The 21230-nt window shown below is 44.8% G+C and overlaps 1 protein-coding gene across 1 annotated transcript in view; it reads right to left on the bottom strand.

Moving 5' to 3' along the window:
• The window catches only part of PHLPP1 (PH domain and leucine rich repeat protein phosphatase 1), a 216987-nt gene that overhangs the window by 56015 nt on the left and 139742 nt on the right, over positions 1–21230 (bottom strand). Inside the window, exons 5-6 of the mRNA XM_061130925.1 lie at positions 6373–6519; positions 5035–5265 (exon numbers count right to left, since the gene is read on the bottom strand). Coding sequence (XP_060986908.1) covers positions 5035–5265; positions 6373–6519 — 378 coding nt within the window. The remainder of the gene's footprint in view (positions 1–5034; positions 5266–6372; positions 6520–21230) is intronic.

Here is a 21230-nt window from a genome sequence, read left to right as displayed (position 1 = left end):
AAAGGGTCAGTTTTCATTCCAATCCCAAAGAAAGGCAATGCGAAAGAAGGCTCAAACTACCACACAACTGCACTCATCTCAGACACTAGCAAAATAACGCTCAAAATTCTCCAAGCCATGCTTCAACAGTATGTGAATGGAGAACTCCCAGATGTTCAAACTGGATTTAGAAAAGGCAGAGGAACCAAAGATCAAATTGCTAACATCTGCTGGACTATAGAAAAAGCAAGAGAATTCCAGAAAAACATCTATTTCTGCTTCACTGACTATGCTAAAGATTTTGACTCTGTGGATCACAACAAACTGGAAAATTCAAGAGATGGGAATAGCAGACAACCTGACCTGCCTCTCGAGAAATTTGTATGCAGGTCAGGAAGCAACAGTTAGAACTGACATGGAACAACAGACTGGTTCCAATTTGGGAAAGGAGTACGTCAAGGCTATATATTGTCACCCTGCTTATTTAACTTATGTGCAGAGTACATCATGTGAAATACTAGACTGGATGAAGCGAAAGCTGGAATCAAGATTGCTGGGAGAAATATCAGTAACTTCAGGTATGTACATGACACCATCCTTATGGCAGAAAGCAAAGACGAACTAAAGAGCCTCTTGATGAAAGTGAAAGTTCAGTTCAGTTGCTCAGTTGTGTCCGACTCTTTGCAACCCTGTGGACTGCAGCACGCCAGGACTCCCTGTCTATCACCAACTCCCCGAGTTTAGCCAAACTCATGTTAACTGAGTCGGTCATGCCACCTAACCTTCTCTTCCTCTGTCACCCCCTTCTCCTCCTGTCTTCAATCTTTCTCAACATCAGGGTCTTTTCCAATGAGTCAGCTCTTCCCATGAGGTGGCCAAAGTATTAGAGTTTCAGCTTCAGCATCAGTCCTTCCAATGAACACCCAGGACTGATCTCCTAAAGGATGGACTGGTTGGATCTCCTTGCAGTCCAAGGGACTCTCAAGAGTCTTCTCCAACACCACAGTTCAAAAGCATCAATTCTTCGGTGCTCAGCTTTCTTCACAGTCCAACTCTCACATTCATACATGACCACTGGAAGAACCATAGCTTTAACTAGACGGACCTTTGCTGACAAATCAGTGAAAGTCAAAGAGAAGAGTGAACAAGCTGGCTTAGAACTCAACATTCAAAAAGTGAAGATCATGGCATCCAGTCCCACTACCTCAAGGCAAACAGATGGGGAAACAATGGAAACAGTGAGAGACTTTACTTTCTCGGGCTCTAAAATCACTGCAGATGGTGACCGCAGCCACAAAATTAAAAGACATTTGCTCCTTGGAAGAAAAACTATGACAAACCTAGACAGCCTATTAAAAAGCAGATACTACTTTGCCAACAAAGGTCTGTCTAGTCAAAGCTATGGTTTTTCCAGTGGTCGTGTATGGATGTGAGCAATGAACCGTAAGGAAAGCTGAGCACCAAAGAATTGATAATTTTGAACTGTGGTGTTGGAGAAGACTCTTGAGAGTCTCTTAGACTGCAAGATCATACCAGTCTATCCTAAAGGAAATCAATCCTGAATATCCACTGGAAGGACGGATGCTGAAGCTGAAACTCTAATACTTTGGCCACCTGATGTGAAGAACTGACTCATTAGAAAAGATCCTGAGGCTGGGAAAAATTGAGGCAGAAGGAGAAGGGGATGACAGAGGATGAGATGGTTGGATGGCATCACCGACTCAATGAACATGAGTTTAAGCAAGCTCTGGGAGATGGTGATGGACAGGGAAGCCTGGTGTGCTGCAGTCCATGGGGTCACAAAGAGTCAGACATGACTGAGTGAATGAATTGAACCAATAAAGTGGTGCTGCTATCAGCAAAAATAGGAATACATGGGAAAGAACTTGCTGAATAAAGAAAGAAAGTAGTCATTTATAGTGATGTGGATGAACCTAGAATTTGTCATACAGAATGAAGTCAGAAAAACAAATATTGTATATTAGCACAGACATATGGAATCTAGAGAAACGGCACTAAGGAACCTATCTGCAGGGCAGGAACAGAGACACAGATGTATAAGCAGACTTGTGGACACAGAGACGGGAAGGAGAAGGTGGGAAAAACTGAGAGCAGCACTGATACAAGCACCGCCACGTGTAAAATGTGCGGCTGGGAAACGGCTGTGTAGCCCAGGGAGCTCCGCGCAGCGCTCTGTGACGGCCCAGCGGGTGGGGTGGGGGCAGGGGGCGGCGGGAAGGAACACACGTGGACACACGGCCGATTCGCAGCAGAAACTAATACAGCACTGTGAAGCAATTACGCTCCAATTTAAAAACACATTAAAAAAGAAACTGAGCTGCTTCCCGTGCGGTTGGGTTCAGTGTGTCCAAAGAAGAAAGCAAGGTGAAATCACGCTGCTGGCAGCTGAAGTAGAATTGATCCAAAGACGAGAAACAAGGGTTGGAGCAAGACAAAGAGTGTTTACCACGGAGATAAGAGGTAACGATGGGGTCCCGTGAGCACAGGCAGAGAACAGAGAGAGGAGTGATCAAGGAGAGAAATGTAACATCCAGAGTTTGGAGAAGAGGCGAACATATTAACCACAGCATAGAAAAAACAGTATCAATCTTAAATACGTCAATGTGAGAAAAAGAGTAAGACTAAAAGAAAAATGATTACTTTTAATTTGACGTACTACTTCCATCTGAAGGACCAGAAATTCAATCAATAAAATTAGCCCTTGGCTCACAGCAACTAAGTGAGACTCCTCTTAAATCATCCCACTAGCTTCAATATAAAATGTTAAGGCAGAATTACAAGCAAATCTGACCAGACCTTCTCAACTCAGTAGTCTGGAAGGAAGCAGTTACTCATCATTCAGCATTTACAGTGTATAAAAGTCTATTCTGGTTTCTAAATATCCTGTAACTGATCTCATCTAAAAATACCCAATTTGAACTAGAAATCTGAAGAATTTACAAAGCTCTTAATAAGAACAGTTGCTTCCAAACATATTAGATTGATCTTGTTTGGAAGCTAATTCATATCAAGGAAAATGATGTCTTCTTATCTAACATGAGGTAACTTATAAATCCTCTCTGATGCTTGTTACCAGAGATCAGTATGACCACTGTTTCATCTCTGGGTGACTAAATTTAAAAAGAGCGCAAACTTCTGAGTAAGAAGGTTTTCTAAACCCAGCTGTGTGTGCTGTGGGTGCTCGGTCACAGCGGTCACGTCAGACTCTCCGTGACCCTGCGGACGGCAGCCCGCCAGGCTCCCCTGTCCAGGGCACTTCCTAGGGAAGAATACTGGAGTGGGCTGCCATTTCTTCCTCCAGGGGATCTTTCCAACCCAGGGGTGGAGCCCACATCTCCTGCCTCGCCTGCACTGAGCCACCACTCAGAGGCAAATACGGTTAACAAATTCAGAAAGAAAGTTAACACGACAATGTGTTCAGCTCCCTCTCCTGTCACCCTTCACAAAGTTCTCAAAGTCAGAAAAATTGTTACCATTTGGTCTCCCTGAAGTAAGAACTGTACGCTTGCAAATTGCTAACATGTCCCCGAGTGTGACAGCCTTTATTCTTTCAGTCTGAGGAAAGGTAAAGCAAACCACATCTTTGTGGGACTAGAATGCATGGGTTCCCTGGGTCAAACCGGAAGGATGGAGATGAAAGTGGAGCAAAAGGCGAGGCTGCTCCTTTGTACTGATGAACTCGGACAGGCGTGAGGGAGGGTCTGGTGTCATCACCTGGGAGGAAAGTGGGCAGAAAAACAAGGGAAGAAAATCCAAAGAGGGGAAAAGATGCCGAGAATGACAGCAGAGAAGGGTTCATGAGCAGAAGAGTTCTCACCAGGTAATGAGAACAGCATGGAACATTTGCTGAGAGAGTGAGGCATTTACTCTCTTCCTTCCCAAACTCTATGACTTACGTTGCTATTAACTGTAATCTAGAGATGAGAATACAGCTGCACAGAAATATTAACTATCTCACCTAAGATTTTACGTGGTCACCACTCCCTGGCTAATGGGGAAGTCTGCTGTTGTTCAGTCACTAAGTTGTGTCCAACTCTCTGTGACCCCATGGACTGCAGTGTACCAGGCTTTCCTGTCATTTACCATCTCCCGGAGTTTGCTCAAATTCCTGTCCATTGAGTCGGTGATGCCATCCAACCATCTCATCCTCTGTCATCCCCTTCTCCTCCTGCCCTCAACCTTTCCCAGCGTCAGGGTCTTTCCCAATGAATCAGCTCTTCATATCAGGTGGCCAATTACTGGAGCTTTAGCTCCAATGGGGAAGTTACTTTCATTGAAAAATATCAAATTGGGCAAGTTAATATTAAGCCCTAAATCCAGTATGTTGCTTTGCAGGAACTCAAAGCCCATCCATATGTAAAGTATATACAAAAATACATCTGTGATGTAAGCGAGGATGTGTGGGTGTTTTCACTTGGAGTTTAGTGTGATCAGAACTCAAAATGCAGGTTCCCTGTTCCTGCAAAGGGGTGAGAGTGGAGGCTTCGGCCAAACTCAGGTCGAACAAGAGATGACGCAGTTTATATTTTTATAAAGAACAGCGAAGTAAGGGAAAAGCCATCTGGATGGAGAGAGAGGAAATTAACATAAACAAATAAAGTAAGTAACAAATTTAATGGATATATTATATTAAGGAAGCCAAGGAAGGGCAAAAAAAAAAAAGAAAAGAGAGGAGCTCAACGATGTCAACTGTCTCAAAGAAAGGGAGGGAGAAGGGAGAGCAAAATCCACGGGGCTCTCAGGCACATGGTTTTCATTCACCATAGTTTTCTCTGACTTGATGGCCCTAATAATTAAAATTGGCCTCAAGCCTGCAAAACCAACCTTCGAGATAGATGGTCACTCATCAATGAGGGAAAAAAAAATTTTTTTAACAAGTTTCAGGGTTCCCTCGGGGGGAAAACAGAAAAGTGGGTCCTAATTGCAACTAACCAGCTTGCTCGTCTAGACAAGACTGCCACCAGAAGGGCTACAACCAACATCCCAGACACAAGCCAACCACTCAAACAGGATATATTACTTAAAAGTGGTTACCTTAGATCCACATGCTTAATGTGAGGCATTTTTCTTAAAGCCTGTAGCCGAAGCGTCTCCATGCAGTTTCCAGACATACAAAGCTTATCCACAGCTGTCAGCTTCTCCAGCACCTCTGGAAAGTCAGTGAATTCATTGAAAGAGAGACCAAGATAACTAAGCTGATGCATGTTCTCCAACTCAGCAGGAAGGGTCTGGAGAAAGTTTCCATCCAACAAAAATGTCTGTAAGCTATTAAAGAAAACGTAAAAGTTATAAAGAGAATGTATACATTTTACATCTTTATTATTAACATGCGAGTTCCACAAGTATAGGTTCTCTTACCAGAAAAAGGAAATATATTGCACTGTCCTTTGCAAAATGCTAAGGGCAGGGCCTGAGGCGAATACACCAGAGAGAAAAGATCAAAGACAAGCATCTTAATCTTTTATTGAAAACGAAAATTAGGACCAATTCTCTCAACCTGGATAGGCATAAATAGGAACACCACGAGCTGACTGCAATGTGAATCAGCCTAAATACTCATCTTTCATTGTTATTTTAAAAAATTAACTTCTGAGTCTGACTTTTAAACACATGAGAAGATTCTGTAATACTGAGATATCACTTTTCACCTATACATCCATCCTTCTCCCTGTATAAATGGAAAAATATATCTCATAATATTTTCCTAGTATCAGTAATAGAGATTTTTAGATAGTAGGATTTGGGGAGCTTCTAAATCATTTATTGTTGTATTTGCTATAGTATTTTACAGTATTTATATTTCTGGTAAAGAACCTGCCTGCAATGCAGGAGACCCAGGTTCAATCCCTGGGTTGGAGATTCCCTGGAAGAGGAAACTCACTCCAGCATTCTTGCCTGGAGAATTCCATGGACAGAGAAGCCTGGTGGGCTACAGTCCAAGGGGTTGCAAAGAGTTGGACATGACTGAGCAACTAACACTTTCACTTCCATAATGAGCATGTGTAAGATTTTAAGTAGTTTCAGTTAATAAAACTGTAAGCAAATTATTGGAAGCAATTAATGTAAAAAAAACAATTAACTTCTAAGTCTTAGAATTCAACATAACTTAGGAAATGAGAAACCAACCCCTCCTCCCGCATTTAGACACATTCATCTGTAGGGATCACTGGTTCTAACCGAGGATATTTTAATTTTTTACAACATTCTCAAAGCAGCTATGAAATGAACTCTACACAAGAGCATGATCTCTTGATTTGGGGCAGAGGCGTCTACGACCAGCACAGCAGGCTGACTAGCCTCCTGTGCGACGGCCCCAGCGCAGTGTCCGGGGTGGGACCTCGGGGGCCCTGATGTGAGGTCTGGAGGACCTACTTGTGCATCGCTCCGACGGCTGCTGGGACGGCTCGGAGGGCGTTGCATGACACGTTGAGCTCGGCCAGCGTCGGGATACTGCAGACCGCTAGTGGGAAGTCCCCTAGATGGTTATTGGAAAGGTTAAGACTCTTCAACTTGGTGAACCTATCACAGAAACAAAAAAGAAAAGACACATGTCACAGATGTGTAACAGCACAGCCTTAGAGATAATCTAGTCCGACTCCAATTCAGCGGAGCAGAATGAAGAGCCCTCACAGGGCACGTGAACAGCAGAGCTGGGGGGCGCATCTTCAGATTCTAAGGCTGGTGCTCCACCTAAAAGATAACGATTCTATTTAAAAACAAGCATCACTCTAAAACAAGGTTGAATATCTGAGGAGGTGAGTTTGCTGGAGTTAGACTTTCAGCTTCACCTTGGCTAGCTTAATTAACACCTGTGTGAGTAACAGAGAGGAAGGAAAAGTTCTTTAGGATTTCTCTATAATCCCAGACAAATCAAAAACCCAAACCTGAAATAATAAAAAACTTCCCATCTATCAAAACCACATTCTGTCTGCGGTGCCCAGCTCTGCAGTTCCAAGCTGAAGACCCAGCTGCCACTCCTCTCAGCCCCACACCCGATCCTGCGGGCCACCCAGCCTTCTGGAGGGGCTCCGCTCGCCCCACTCTATCCAGCCTTTCCTCACTGCTTCTTCCTGCTGCTGAGTCACTCAGTGTCCCACTCTCTGGGACCCCGTGGACCGTAGCCCACCAGGCTCCTCTGTCCCTGGGATTCCCCAGGCAAGAATACTGCGGTGGGCTGTTTCCTCCTCCAGGGGATCTTCCCCATTAAAGGATCAAAACCATGCCGCCTGCGCTGCAGGCGGATTCTTCACCACTGAGCCACCTGGCAAGCCCACAGCTCTCTGCAGACCTTCTCTCCTTTCCTCCTGTTCTCTTTCCCGTCTCCGTGTGCCTACTGCAGAGTCAGGTATCGCAGATCTGGTCCGCGTCAGTTCCTTCTCTCTCTTTACCCTGCTTTCCTTGGCACTGTTTCCCTGCTCCGTGGACAATTCTCTCTAACCCATCACAGCCCCTCTCCTCTCCCCTGACCTGCCGACAGCACCTCCAGTCCAAAACTGAACTTACCATCTTTATCCCAGACCAGCACTTCCTCCTGTTCTATTTTTGTTAATGGCTCTTTCATTTTCTCAGTTGTCCAAGCAATTAAAGCAATTCAAGAAGTCATCTCTAAATTCTCACGGTTGGCTCTTTGCCAACCTCTACACGTTTTCTATTGAGAAGCGAATCTGATTAGTTATTGCATTATGCCAATTTTTTTAAAAAACTGGCCATGCCTAAAGTCTAGGCAAGGTGTACAATGCCTAAAACAGACACAGTATCTTAAAAATAAACTCAATTCAATCCAGTCAACATTTTAAAGAAACTCTCACGTGACTACTGAATTCTAAATAAAAAACGTAAAGCTTTGCTCTAAATAGCTATATACATTTTATTTTAGATAGAAAACTGACAATGTACATATCTGACAGATTGATAGCGGTTTTCTTGGATGATGGAGTAACCTTAAAGTAAAAAACAATGCTTAAGAATTACTGCTAAACTTAAATGATAACTAAAAAATTTTTGTATTTTACCATTTGACTCATTACTCCTTGAAAGAGAACGTTCATCCTCTATTCTGACTATCTATGACCTATCTGACACAAGCTGGAATTACAGGGTCTATTATTTCCAGCCCAGGAGTTCTCAAAGCAAAGTTGGGGGGCAATGGAAGAGGTCCTTAAAACCCTCTCAGGAGGTTCTCAAGGTCAAAATTATGTTCAAAACAACACTAAGGTGTCATTTGCTTCTTGTGACTCTCCTTTCCTCCCAAATGCCCAGGGGAAGTTTCCAGACGGTACACATCTTTGTGATAGCACACCTGTTTAGAAGCAGAAACAGACTTGAGAATCCAACTGTCTTCAACTAAGCCAGGATTTAAAAGAGTTGCAACAACATAAAACAATGACATTCTTCTATTTTTTTGTTTTAGAAGGTAGTTATCTTTCATAAAAAATACATATGTTAACAAGAATGGCGTCTATTTATTTTTTAAATTAATTACTATATATTAAAATATTTTTCAGCTTAAATTTCTAATATAGTAAATATCAACAGCTTAATCCACAGAAATAAAAGCTGCTTAGGGTCCTCAATTTTTGACACAGTAAAAGAGTCCTGAAATAAAGTTCCCAGATAAAATACAGGGCTCCAGTTAAATTTGTTATTTCAGACAAACAACAAATACTTTTTAGTATGTCTCAAATGTTGCATGAAACTTACTTACATTAAAAAATATATATATTCTTTGTTTTTCTGAAATTCAAATTTAACTAGATGCTTTTGTTCCCTTCTAATTCTGGCAACTTCATCCTGAAATAGATAAAACTGCTGTTCTAGTCCAAACAAAAACAGTACCCTACCGTCTAGATTTGTTCCCTCCTTTGGTAGAAGTGGCCACAGTTTTAAAATATGCATGCAATGAAACTGAACTGTTTTTTTAAGAAGTTCCTCAATGAAGGAAAAAGATCCTAACATTAACCAATATAGTACAAAGACTTCAGAAAGTGGAGAATGGAAGGGTTATAATTCCAGTCATTACTTACGATGGAAAATGGAATCACTGGCTTTTGGAAAAGTATTTGTCAATAATGGGGGAAAAGGTATACTCATCTATACAAACAAGTTTACTAGGACCACATCATCGCTGGTAAGAAAGGAAATCAGCAGTGGGCTGGGTAAGTAAAAGGCAGCTGACAAACTTAAACGGAAGAGAACAGATGGACAGTAAGCACAGGCCAAGAGTCCCTGCATCACCCGGAGTCCAGGCACCCTCCCCGACAGCCGAGCCGTTGGGCACAAGACCAGCAGGTTCAGGTGGTTCCTGAGCGCCTGCAACAGCACCAGTCAAACCGACATGTCTCTCTAATCACAAAGTACACAGTGGATTTCAAAGACTTACTACATGTAAGTTCTATCAATTTTTCAGAAGTGATCATTTTGATTTTGTGGTTGTTCATTTGCTAAGTTATGACTGACTCTCTGCGACCCCATGAACTGCAGCACGCCAGGCTTCCCTATCCTTCACCAGCTCCTAGAGTGTGCTCAAACTCACATCCACTGAATCACCTCATCCTCTGTTGCCCCATTCACCTCCCATCCTCAATCTTTCCCAGCATCAGGGTCTTTTCCAATGAGTCAGCTCTTTGCATCAGGTGGTCAAAGTATTGGAGCTTCAGTATCAGCAACAGTCCTTCCAATGAATACTCAGGGCTGACTGGTTTCATCTCCTTGCAGTCCAAGGGACTCTCAAGAGTCTTCTTCAGCAACACAGTTTGAAAACATCAATTCTTTGGCTCTCAGCTTTCTTTATGGTCCAACTCTCATATCCATATATGACTACTGGAAAAACCACAGCTTTGACTGTACGGGCCTTTGTCAGCAAAGGAATGTCTCTTCTTTTTAATATGCTTGTCTAGGTTTGTCATAGGTTTTCCTTCAAGGAGCAAGTGTCTTTTAATTCTGTGACTGCAGTCACCGTCCACAGTGATTTTGGAGCCCAAGAAAATCTGTCATTGTTTTCACTTTGATATATTTAATTAAATCATTTGATATATTTTGATATATTGAATTAGATAAGTTATATCGGTAAAATTAATTTCACCTGTTTCTTTTTCTGTTTTCTAATGTGGCTATCAGAAAATTTGATTATTCATACAGCTTGTATTAGATTTCCACTAGAGAAGCATTCTCTCCATACTAAAAAATATGTAGGATCCTGGAATTCCTCACCCAAGTAACTCCAAACTTTGTTCAGTACTCGTGTGGGCCTCTTCCCCGGGCCCACTGGCCCAGGACACTGGGGGCCCACAGCCCTAGGAGCGGACAGAGCCTGGGCACGCGGGCTGAGGGATCCTCATCCCTGCAGGACGCTGGACGGAGCCGGGGGCGGGAGAGGAGGAGACTCGGGCCACTGAGCCGGGCTCCCCGCGCCCCCACAGCCAACGCAGAACTGCTTGGGGAGCGCGCGGACTGAGCCCGCCCCCCGTCCAACGCGGGCCCACTAGGGGAGCGCACGGACGAGACGGCCCCCCCCGTCCAACGCGGGCCCACTAGGGGAACGCGCGGACGAGACCGCCCCCCGTCCAACGCGGGCCCACTAGGGGAGCGCGCGGACGAGACCGCCCCCCGTCCAACGCGGGCCCACTAGGGGAGCGCGCGGACGAGACGGCCCCCCCGTCCAACGCGGGCCCACTAGGGGAACGCGCGGACGAGACCGCCCCCCGTCCAACGCGGGCCCACTAGGGGAGCGCGCGGACGAGACCGCCCCCCGTCCAACGCGGGCCCACTAGGGGAGCGCGCGGACGAGACCGCCCCCCGTCCAACGCGGGCCCACTAGGGGAGCGCGCGGACGAGACGGCCCCCCCGTCCAACGCGGGCCCACTAGGGGAGCGCGCGGACGAGACCGCCCCCCGTCCAACGCGGGCCCACTAGGGGAGCGCGCGGACGAGACCGCCCCCAGTCCAACGCGGGCACCGGCTGTGTGAGTTCTTTTACGCCAGGAGGTCCTGCTAATGAACACGGAACTAATGAGCCACCACCAACGGGAAGAGCTCAGGGAAGGTCAAAAGGAGATGCCGCGGCCTCCCACCTCCCAGAGGCCCCTGCTCTGGCATCCACCTTGGCCCGGGCGGGCACTGCGCGGTCCAGGACGGACCAGAGTCAGAATGATTGGTCAGAGACAACCTGGAAGCTAATCCCATCAGGAGGAAACCCGAGACCGTGAGCCACGTGGCAGAGCAGCTCTCCTGGGCTCCCTGACCCGCTGCTCTCCACCCTGGCGTCCGTCTCCAATGAAGTCTCTCGTTTTGTCAGCCCGTGTGTCTCCTCGGACAACTCAGCTCCATGTCAGACAAGAGCCCACAGTCGGGCCCTGGAAGGGGTCCCCCTCCCTGCCACAGAATCCCAAGGGGTCTGGGGATTCTAAACTTGAATCCAAAGGTGATCATAAAAGTGTGTGCTGGAAGGCAGGAGGAGAGACTCTGTTTCAGTAACAGGTTTTAGTTTATTAGAACTCACACACTTAGTTATGTGGTCTAAGGCCTCCGTCTGCACGCCTGCCCTGGAACCTACACCTCCAGGGCTGATGCCGGTTGGAGCATCTGAAGGCCCTCTCACTCCGGGTCTACCTCCGCCGAGCAGCCCACCCCCGACTGCTTCCGGAAACGAACACAGCATCAGCAGGTTTGTTTAGCCAACAAAGCATGATTGTTTCTAAGAACTCAAGTTCTTGATCAGAACACAGTAAAACTCAACTGTTTTGGAAACTCTAAGCCTTAGTCTTCTTAGAGGTCCATTCTTTCTTTGTCTATGGAAAGCTGTCAGGTTATACACATCTGCTAATTCAAAAACCCCTTCCCAGGAAAATAAGAAGGAAGGTCACCTAGAACCACCTCCCTCTGGTCTTCAAATAAGTGACACAGATACCTCAGGGCGACCACTCAGCTAAGAGGGAGATGGGAGATCAGGAGAGGTGGATGATCTTTCCTCCCTTTAAAAAAGAACGCAGAGGAGAGAGCAAGGTGACCGCACCCGTTAATGGAAGAAAAGACTAAAAATCTCTGTCTCTGACAAAAGAAGAGACTTTTAGTTCTGTCATGCCAACAGGTGAGACTGATAAATAATCAAATGTGCACAGATCCAGATTCTAAAATAAAATTTGGCTGGCTTTGGAAAAATGTGTATCTGGTGAAATAGCTTAAATAATTTTATTTTTAAAACATTAACAGTTCTCAAACCATAAAATTAAATCCCTTGAAAAGAAGTTACAGGAACTTCATTCATGTTCAATATAGGAAAGCAGAGGCAAATCCATGCATCAGACGACGGAAAATTCATAAAATTATTTTAAAGATGATTGTGATAATTACAGTTATCAGCTGATCAACAAAAAGATTCTTTTTGATACTTTAGAAATTAAAAGGAAAAGAAGCTGTGTGGTTTTTTTTAATCTGTTACATGTAAGGGCTTCCCTGGTGGCTCAGTAAAGAATCTGTCTGCAATGTGGGAGGCCAGGATTTGACCCCTGGGTTGGAAAGATCCCTTGGAGAAGGGAATGGCAACTCACGCCAGCATTCGTGCCTGGGTATACACACACACAGGCACACAGTGCCAAGGTTAAAGGAAGCTACTCAAAGCAGAGGTGTCAGTACTTCTCTCTCCTGCTTCCTTATTACATCTTACTAGAGAGTTAGATGTAAACAGATACCAATTACCAATCATCCTAAGTCGCAGGCTGGAGAATGGCCTCGGAGTCGTGAGTGGAAAGCACCTCTTCACCCTCACGTCCCCCTACAGAAGGTGGCACTGTCGGCCCTGGAGGACAATGAACACTCTGAACACTATGCACGCTTACGTGCACACAAATTCAGGCACAGCCCATACTCCCAAACTACCCAACAACCTGAAAAGACTGACTTGACTTTTACAGAGCAAACAAAACATTTTAAGAAAAGAGATATAACTCACGTTCGTTTGTTCTGTAATAGAGCTCAGAATAGGGAGACGAAATCAAGTTAATATTCATCCACTCTAAGAAACAGTGGTCTTAGCTCTCCAAATGAAGTTCCATGGTACAGTTCTGCATTGAGCAAATGGAGGTGGGCAGTGTGCGTGTTAACTCCGGTCTGACTTAGTCTGAAGTCTCCAGGCACACGTCTGTCTCTATCCCAGGTGTCACATAAGAGCACAATCAATTAAACACACGTGGTCATCTACAGAGACAAAAGCCTCTGGTTGTGTTTTGTGAGAAAAAATCATCAAAGTCCCTTGTAACCGAGGTATCCTAAAGGCCCTGTAGCAAAATGCATGATGGTCTGCAAAGGGTGGGGGCCGAGAGGTGAGAGGGGGTCAAAGCTGAGGACAGCAAATGCTGAGCGGACGGAGCGGACACCATCACTGTGGCCAGGGCAACGGCATTTCTTCTATTTGCGCTCCTGTACTCACAGGAGTGTGAGACAGAAGAACGGTAACAAGGATGCTGTCCACAGACACAAGATGTGCTCCGCTCTCCAGGGGCTCAACCCATCACCCTTTCCTTTCTCCCCAGCCTCTCAGCCGTAACTCATCAACAGCAGGGCCAGAAGAGCATACACCTCAATGCTGCTGTTGACGGAACAGCAGCCTTCGTTTTGTCCGTGCACGGGTCTAGCTTCCTGGTCAATCTAGGCAGCACTAGAGCATGCTACAGCATTACAGTCTTCACTTAACTTTAAATGGACCTTTTTCCTCAGTCACGAAATTCCCACTAACATCCTCCAAGCTACTCTCTCCAACAAATCATTCAACTAGACAAAAGGAAAGGGTGTTTAGTTTCTTACTTTAAACCCAAAGGTTAACATGCATCATATTCATGCATCCAACTCCTTGTATCTCTATTATGTATATTTGTTGGATCATAGAGAAAGCAAGGGAATTCCAGAAAAACATCTACTTCTGCTTCACTGACTACACTAAAGCCTTTGACTATGTGGATCACAACAAACTGTGGAAAATTTGCAGAGACCACCTTACCTATCTTCTGAGAAACCTGTATGTGGGTCAAGAATGGGACATGAACAATGGACTGGTTCCAAATTGGGAAAAGAGTATGACTGTATATTGTCACCCTGCTTATTTAACTTATATGCAGTGTACATCATGGGAAGTGCCGGGCTAAATGAATCACAAGCTGGAATCAAGACTGCCAGGAGAAATATCAACAACCTGAGATATGCAGATGATACAACTGTAATGGCAGACAGTGAAGAAGAACTAAAGAGCATCTTGATGAGGGTCAAAGAAGAAAGTGAAAAATTTGCCTTAAAACTCAACATTCAAAAAACTAAGATTATGGCATCTGGTCCCATCACTTCATGGCAAATACTAATAGAAAGGGAAAAAGTGGAGACAGTGACAGGCTTTATTTTCTTGGGCTCCAAAAATCACTGCAGATGGTGACTGCAGCCATGAAACTAAAAGACACTTGTTCCTTTTGAGAAAAGCTATGACAAACCTAGACAGTATATTCAAAAGCAGAGACATCACTTTGCCGACAAAGGTCCTTATAGTCAAAGCTATCGTTTTTCCAGCAGTTGTGTATGGTTATGAGAGCTGGACTATAAAGAAGGCTGAGAGCCAAAGAACTGATGCTTTCGAATTGTGGTGTTAGAGAATTCTCTTGAGAGTCTCTTGGACTGCAAGATCAGACCAGTCCATCCTAAAGGAAATCAACCCTGAATATGCATTGGAAGGACTGATGCTGAAGTTGAAACTCCAATACTTTGGCCACCTGATGCGTGTAACTGACTCACTGGAAAATACCCTTATTGCTGGAAAAGACTGAGGGCAGGAGGAGAAGGGGACGACAGCAGATGAGATGCTTGGATGGCATCACCCAATGAATGGACATGAGTCTGTGCAAACTCTAGGAGATACTGAAGGACAGGGAAGCCTGGTATGCTGCAGTCCATGGCGTCACAAAGAGTTCGACACGACTGAGTGACTGAGTAACAACGGAACATTTCAAAAACAGATCTACCAGCTGATTTCATTCTGGCCTCTAGAAAAACTGCCTGAGAGCAAGCACTCCTTAGAAAATAAAGAGAAGTTATGTTTTCCAAGAGTAGGAAAGAAAAGGCAAATAAATGTTCTAAGACGTAACAGATGAGAAAAACAAATACACAAATGCTATCAATTCTCATATACCTCCCTGGCCTGGGCTCGCTTTATTACCATCACAGACTTGCTTATGTCTTTTCTCCTTTTCAGCCTCTATCCATTCAATCTACCCACACTCAAAGATTCATATATAAGGTTCTCTGTGTGTCTGAGTTAAAGGAAGGGCTATATGCAGCCCATATTAATTTAGGAAATAAAACCAAATAAATAGCATGATGACTATCTGAGCTTTAGATCCATCTAAATCTTTAGTAAATTTCCTTCCAGGAACTAAGGGTACTAAGAAAGGAAAAACGAAGGTACTAGGAAAACTTGACTGTAAAATAAAATGACAGTATGGTGGAAACAGTTCTATTTTTAAACACATTCTAAGTGTGTTTAAAATGAGTGTCACACACTGCACTCATGAAGAGGAAACTGCATTTGTCTTACTCAATGAGTCAAAGAAAAATCAGTATTACTTTCTGGAGTTATTATTCCCCACAAGTGGGTCAATTATAAAAAGGTTCCCTGGGAGACTAGATTTCCGTTTCATAGTAATAGTTGGAGTTTAACTTGTTTTTTTCCCTGTAGGGGGACAGGCTAATACAGGTTGGAAATTATTAGGCTTCAGTATTGAGTAATGAAGGCCCTGCTTGAGGGCTGGAGCTGTAAGCGTAACTCCAGGCTCAGCCCCCTGCTTTCCATTAATTATTAATTATGAAAAGCAGGCTCCCCTGTGGTCTGGAGAGGCTGCGTCTTAATGAAGAGTGCCAGCTGCCAGTGCTCTATAATACAAGCTATATTCACTTCTAAGAGAAAAAGTGCTTTTGTCTGGTTACCAAAATAACAGGTGCTCACGTTAACAAACGCAACAAACAGGGAAACAGCACGTTAACAGTCTCCTTGTGGGTGCTCAGTCGCCCTGTAGCGTGTCACTCTGCGACCCGTGACGCTGCGATCTGCCAGGCTCCTCTGTCCATGGGATTCTCCAGACAAGAGTAGTGGTACAGTCACTCAGTCGCGTGTGATCTGTAACCCCATGGGCTATGGCCCGCCAGGCTCCTCTGTCCATTGGATTCTCCAGGCAAGAATACTGGAATGGATTGCCATGCCCTCCTCCAGGGGATCTTCCCAACCCAGGGACTGAACCTGGGTCTCCTGCACTGCAGGTGGATTCTTTACCATCTGAGCCGCCAGGGAAGCCCTACTTCCTTCCAAATCTCACCCTCCTGAGATAACCAGTGTGCAGAGTTGGTATACATTCCCCCAAAGCTTTCTTCCTTGTAAAACACACGTATGAATAAAGGGGAGGTAACCTCCCTCCCTACTTTTTGAGTGGGACTGTACCACACACTTTGCCAACTTGCTTTCTCACCTAATACAAACAAGCCGTCTTCTGCATCAGTACCTTAAAGTCTCACTCACTCTTTGACAGCTGCGTAACACACGGCACAAACCACCGCCTTCTGTTCCGTCCCTCCACCGACCAACCCCGCCACTTCCAGCTGTTTGCTGACAGAAATAATTCAGCCTTTTTGTGCATCAGTGATTTTTATTTTGCAGCGTTCATCGTTGCCCAATGCCATGGATATCTCTGAAACCTAACAAGCTCTAAAAATGGAGAGATTTTTCTTTGATTCATGTTGTGGCAAAAATGATCTAAACTGATGTGAATATTCATCTGTCGTTCCCTTTACAAATACAAAGGTGTTTGCTTGTAGTGCTTTCCCAAACCTTGAGCTAGGTGTTATACAGTATAGGTATCATTTTATCTTTGAAAATCTCTGAAATCTGAGCCACAAATAGCCTCAAGAGTTTTGGATTAGAGATTGTGAACCCGTATTTCTAAAAATATAACTGATGGGTCTAAGAGTATGTACAATTAAACATTTTAAAATTTTCTCATTTTTATACAATTTTTAAAGGTTACTTTCCATTTACAGTTATTACAAAGTATTGGCTGCATTCCCCGTGTTGTACAATACATTGTTGAGCCTATCTTACACCTAAGAGTTTGTATCTCCCACCACATATTTTTATTGACACATACAGCAAAAAATAGCAAAAGTTGTAGAAATTCACATTCCCAGTTGGAGAGGGTTTCTTTCTACACTATCTTCACTACCTTTAATGTTAGTATCCTTTGCTAATGTTAGCTTTGTTACTAATCTGATGGGCAAAAAGTTGTACCAGGTCATTTCAACTGCTACTTCTCAATGAAGTTCACCATTCTGTGAAGTCCATCTTCTGTGACATACAGTCACACTCCGTGACCGCTGCTCTCCTGGGCTGTTTATCTCCTACATATTAACTTGCAGGTGCTCCCCGAACACTACGTGCCACTGGTGGTGCGTGCTCCACGCAGTCACATGACACTCCAGCCTGCGGTTTTGTTTTTCGCTCAAGCTGAGCACTGAGAAATTGATGCTTTTGAACTGTGGCATTGGAGAAGACTCTTCAGAGTCCCTTGGACTGCAAGGAGATCCAACCGGTCCATCCTAACGGACATCAGTCCTGAGTGTTTATTGGAAGGACTGATGTTGAAGCTAAAACTCCAATACTTTGGCTACCTGATGCGAAGAACTGACTTACTGGAAAAGACCCTGATTCTGGGAAAGACTGAAGGCGGGAGGAGAAGGGGACGACCGAGGATGAGATGGCTGGATGGCATCACCGACTCAATGGATATGAGTTTGGGTAAACTCCGGGAGTTGGGGATGGACAGGAAGGCCGGGTGTGCTGCAGTCCATGGGGTTGCAAGGAGTCAGACACGACTGAGCAACTAAACTGAACTGAACCAGCTTCTCAACATTCGAGCAAAATAAATGGAAACCACCCCATCTTAGTCCTCATCACGTAAATGACTGTCAGTATAAGCAGAACAAGCATAACACCTCATAGGACTGCTGCTGCTGCTAGGTCACTTCAGTCATGTCCGACTCTGTGCGACCCCACAGATGGCAGCCCACCAGTCTACCCTGTCCCTGGGATTCTCCAGGCAAGAACACTGGAGTGGGTTGCCATTTCCTTCTCCAATGCAGGAAAGTGAAAAGTGAAAGTGAAGTGGCTCAGTCGTGCCTGACTTGTAGCAACCCCACGGACTGCAGCCTACCAGGCTCCTCCATCCATGGGGTAGGACTAGAAAACAAAAATAAACAGAGGCATATTTTTACTTGGATAAAATTTAACATTTATGGCTACAGAAGGATCAGAGCAACATTTTGTTAAGAACTGCTGCAGATGTTAAAAAAGCCGAATAAGTAAACCAAAGCTACAACACACAGACATAATTTTTCCAAAATAACCATCAAGGAAATAAGGAACACTCAAATGTGGGCAATAATTACAATGGACATGGTGCTGTAAGGGCAAATTAGAGCATTCCCTAAAGAGGGAAATTTTTACTTTAATCCTCCCTTTTAAAAATAATTCAAACAAGAGGCATTTATTGGTTACTTCTTTGTGCCAAATCCTAGACTCAGTTAACCCTATGGATACAAGAGCCGACAAGACAGAGCTCCTGCCCACAGCAAGGGAGGGGGCAGCGTGCAGAAGCAGGCTGCTCAAATCCAGGAATCCCGTCACACACAGTACGTGAAGTCGCTCAGTCGTGTCTGACTCTCTGCGACCCCATGGACTGTAGTCTGCCAGGCTCCTCCCTCCATGGGATTCTCCAGGCAAGAGTACTGGAGTGGGTTGCCATTTCCTTCTCCAGGGTATCTTTCCGACTCAGGGATCGAACCCGGGTCTCCTGCACTGCAGGCAGACGCTCTAACCTCTGAGCCACCAGGGGGGCCGAGAGGACCGCTCCAGACCACAAGCCAGTAATCACATGGAGACAGCAGTCACTAGATCACAGGAGCTCTGCACCATCTAAACTCATGAGAACAGTGAGCCGTAAGTGGCATAAAGCTGCCATTTTCTGATTCTTTTATAAACTGGCAAGACAACAATAAAAAAAAAAAGCATGTTAAGTTACAGTTAAACATCTCTCTTATCGGTTTCTTGCTTTATCCATGACTACATTTTGTCGCTTTCTCACCAACAGATCTGCCCACAGTTCGCCAATTTCATCGTGATCCTACTCGCAGGGTGTTTAATGCTAACCACAACACTACCCTGGAGAAGGGAATGCCTACCCACTGCAGTGTTCTTGCCTGGAGAATCCCATGGCCTGAGGAGCTTGGTGGGCTACAGTCCGCGGGGTCGCAGAGAGTCAGACACGACTGAGCGACTAAGCACAGAAGCACCACACCAGTAGGACAAATAAGAAAATGTAAAAACATTTCTGTAACAGGCAGGAAACAGACAGCTGTTTCTATTTCTCAAAGCACAGAAGACCCACACAGTATACTTGGATAAAATCCCAGGTGAGTCATACAAGGATATGTAAAAATGAAAACCAGGTAACGTCTCTTTCAAGGATATTAGATTACCAAAGGAGATGGTGAACACGAGCTAAGACTGGAGAGAATACTCATGTCATGAAAACATGCTTAGACGGGAAAAGCTTAAAAGCTTGCATCACAAACAGACCAGGTATATCAGGTATTTAAACAGAAAAAAATCTAATACCCAAAGTTTAATAGGTATAATAAACATCTGATCCTAGGACTGAACCATTCACTCACTGGACACTTTCAGAGTTCTCATTGGGCACAGAGGGGCGTGAGGCATGCACATGTGTGAATGAGGCATGGCTTTCCCCCTTCAGGAACTGGACACAGCTTGGGAGCGAAGCTGCTATAATGAGGAGCAGAAGATGGAAACGTACTGGAAAAAAAAATACCATAAGTGCTTACAGAAAAGTCACTTGTCTCAAAGGGACATGAATAGGCAGATGGGGAATCAAAAAGAGAACACTCAGAAAGAACAGGTTGGTGCGACCGTGCCTTGGACGTCAGGAAGCACTGCTGGAAGGCAGCGGCCTGTGCCCGTCACCAGAGGGTCTGATTCAGCAGGTCTGGGATGAAACCCAGGAATCTCTGTTTCTAGTAAATACCCCAGGTGATTCTGATGTAGGCATTGCACAAATCACATTTTGAGAAATGCTAATTTGGAAGGCAAAAGCTCTATTCCTGGAAAACGGTAAGCAAATACACTCTTAAGCATAAAGAAAGCTTGTAGTTGTAAAGGATGCTTAAAGACTTTTCAGAGAGCCTCGAATTCCAGATGAAGACACTGCTATTTACCTGTGGACGCTTCTGAACAGGGAAGTAACCTGTCTAGAATGCATGGATTTGTGAACCACGTGAATGAATGAGCACTGCCCCCTCCCTTCCTGTGCTGCCTCTACACACACGGTCTCAACTGGGGTGAAAATGAGCTTTCCAGCAGAAATTTTTAAACTGGAGGAAAGAACAACTGTTTGGAAAGTCAGACTTTCCCTTAGGTTTCTTGTTAATTCCAAGTCCCAAAGACATCACCAGGGCGGGATGGCCGTGCCAGCATCAGGAGGCCTCCGTCAAGCGCCCTGCCAGCTCCAGCACCGTCCTAATCCACCACGGAAATGATAACGGGAACGGGACTCCTGCCGCCCTAAGCTCTACTAGCTCCAGAGGACAGCGAGGGACAGCAAATCACAAAATTACACTTAGGACAAACAGAAACCCTCAGAGGCCTTTGGTCTTCAAGTTCCGCGCTCCAGTTACCCGTGTCCGTCTGATGCGAGGCAAGGGAGAAAGGGAGAAAGAGGAACATCACTGGCTTCCATCAGCAGCCTCATGCTAGCGACTGAAACGCTATTTCAGAGTCACCAGTAACGATGCTACTCATGTTTCCAAGTCCCCAGTTACGATGATATTAAACCATCAACAACCACAAAGTTGGCCCGCTCGCTGCATGCTTAACCTGTCCCCTAAGAGCCAGGCAGGGGGGAAAGTTGGTTACCATGCAGAATAGCAAACTTCTGCAAACACTATGTTTAACATTAAATTCTAACAGTTGAAACTTGAGAGTCCAGCAAAGAGCTCCACGAAAATAAACAGAAGAACAGAACCAGCCAGAATACAATAGCCTCGCTGGATTCAAGCCAAGGGTTCTGAAGATTCCTGACCACTTTTTATTTAAGTGGGGGAAAAAAAAGAAAGTTAAAGAACATCTTAAAGGATCCC

Source organism: Dama dama, chromosome 27, assembly GCF_033118175.1.
Source record: "Dama dama isolate Ldn47 chromosome 27, ASM3311817v1, whole genome shotgun sequence".
Lineage (NCBI taxonomy): Eukaryota > Metazoa > Chordata > Mammalia > Artiodactyla > Cervidae > Dama > Dama dama.
Note: the sequence above shows the minus strand (reverse complement) of the source record. Positions and strands in the feature narration are given on the sequence as shown.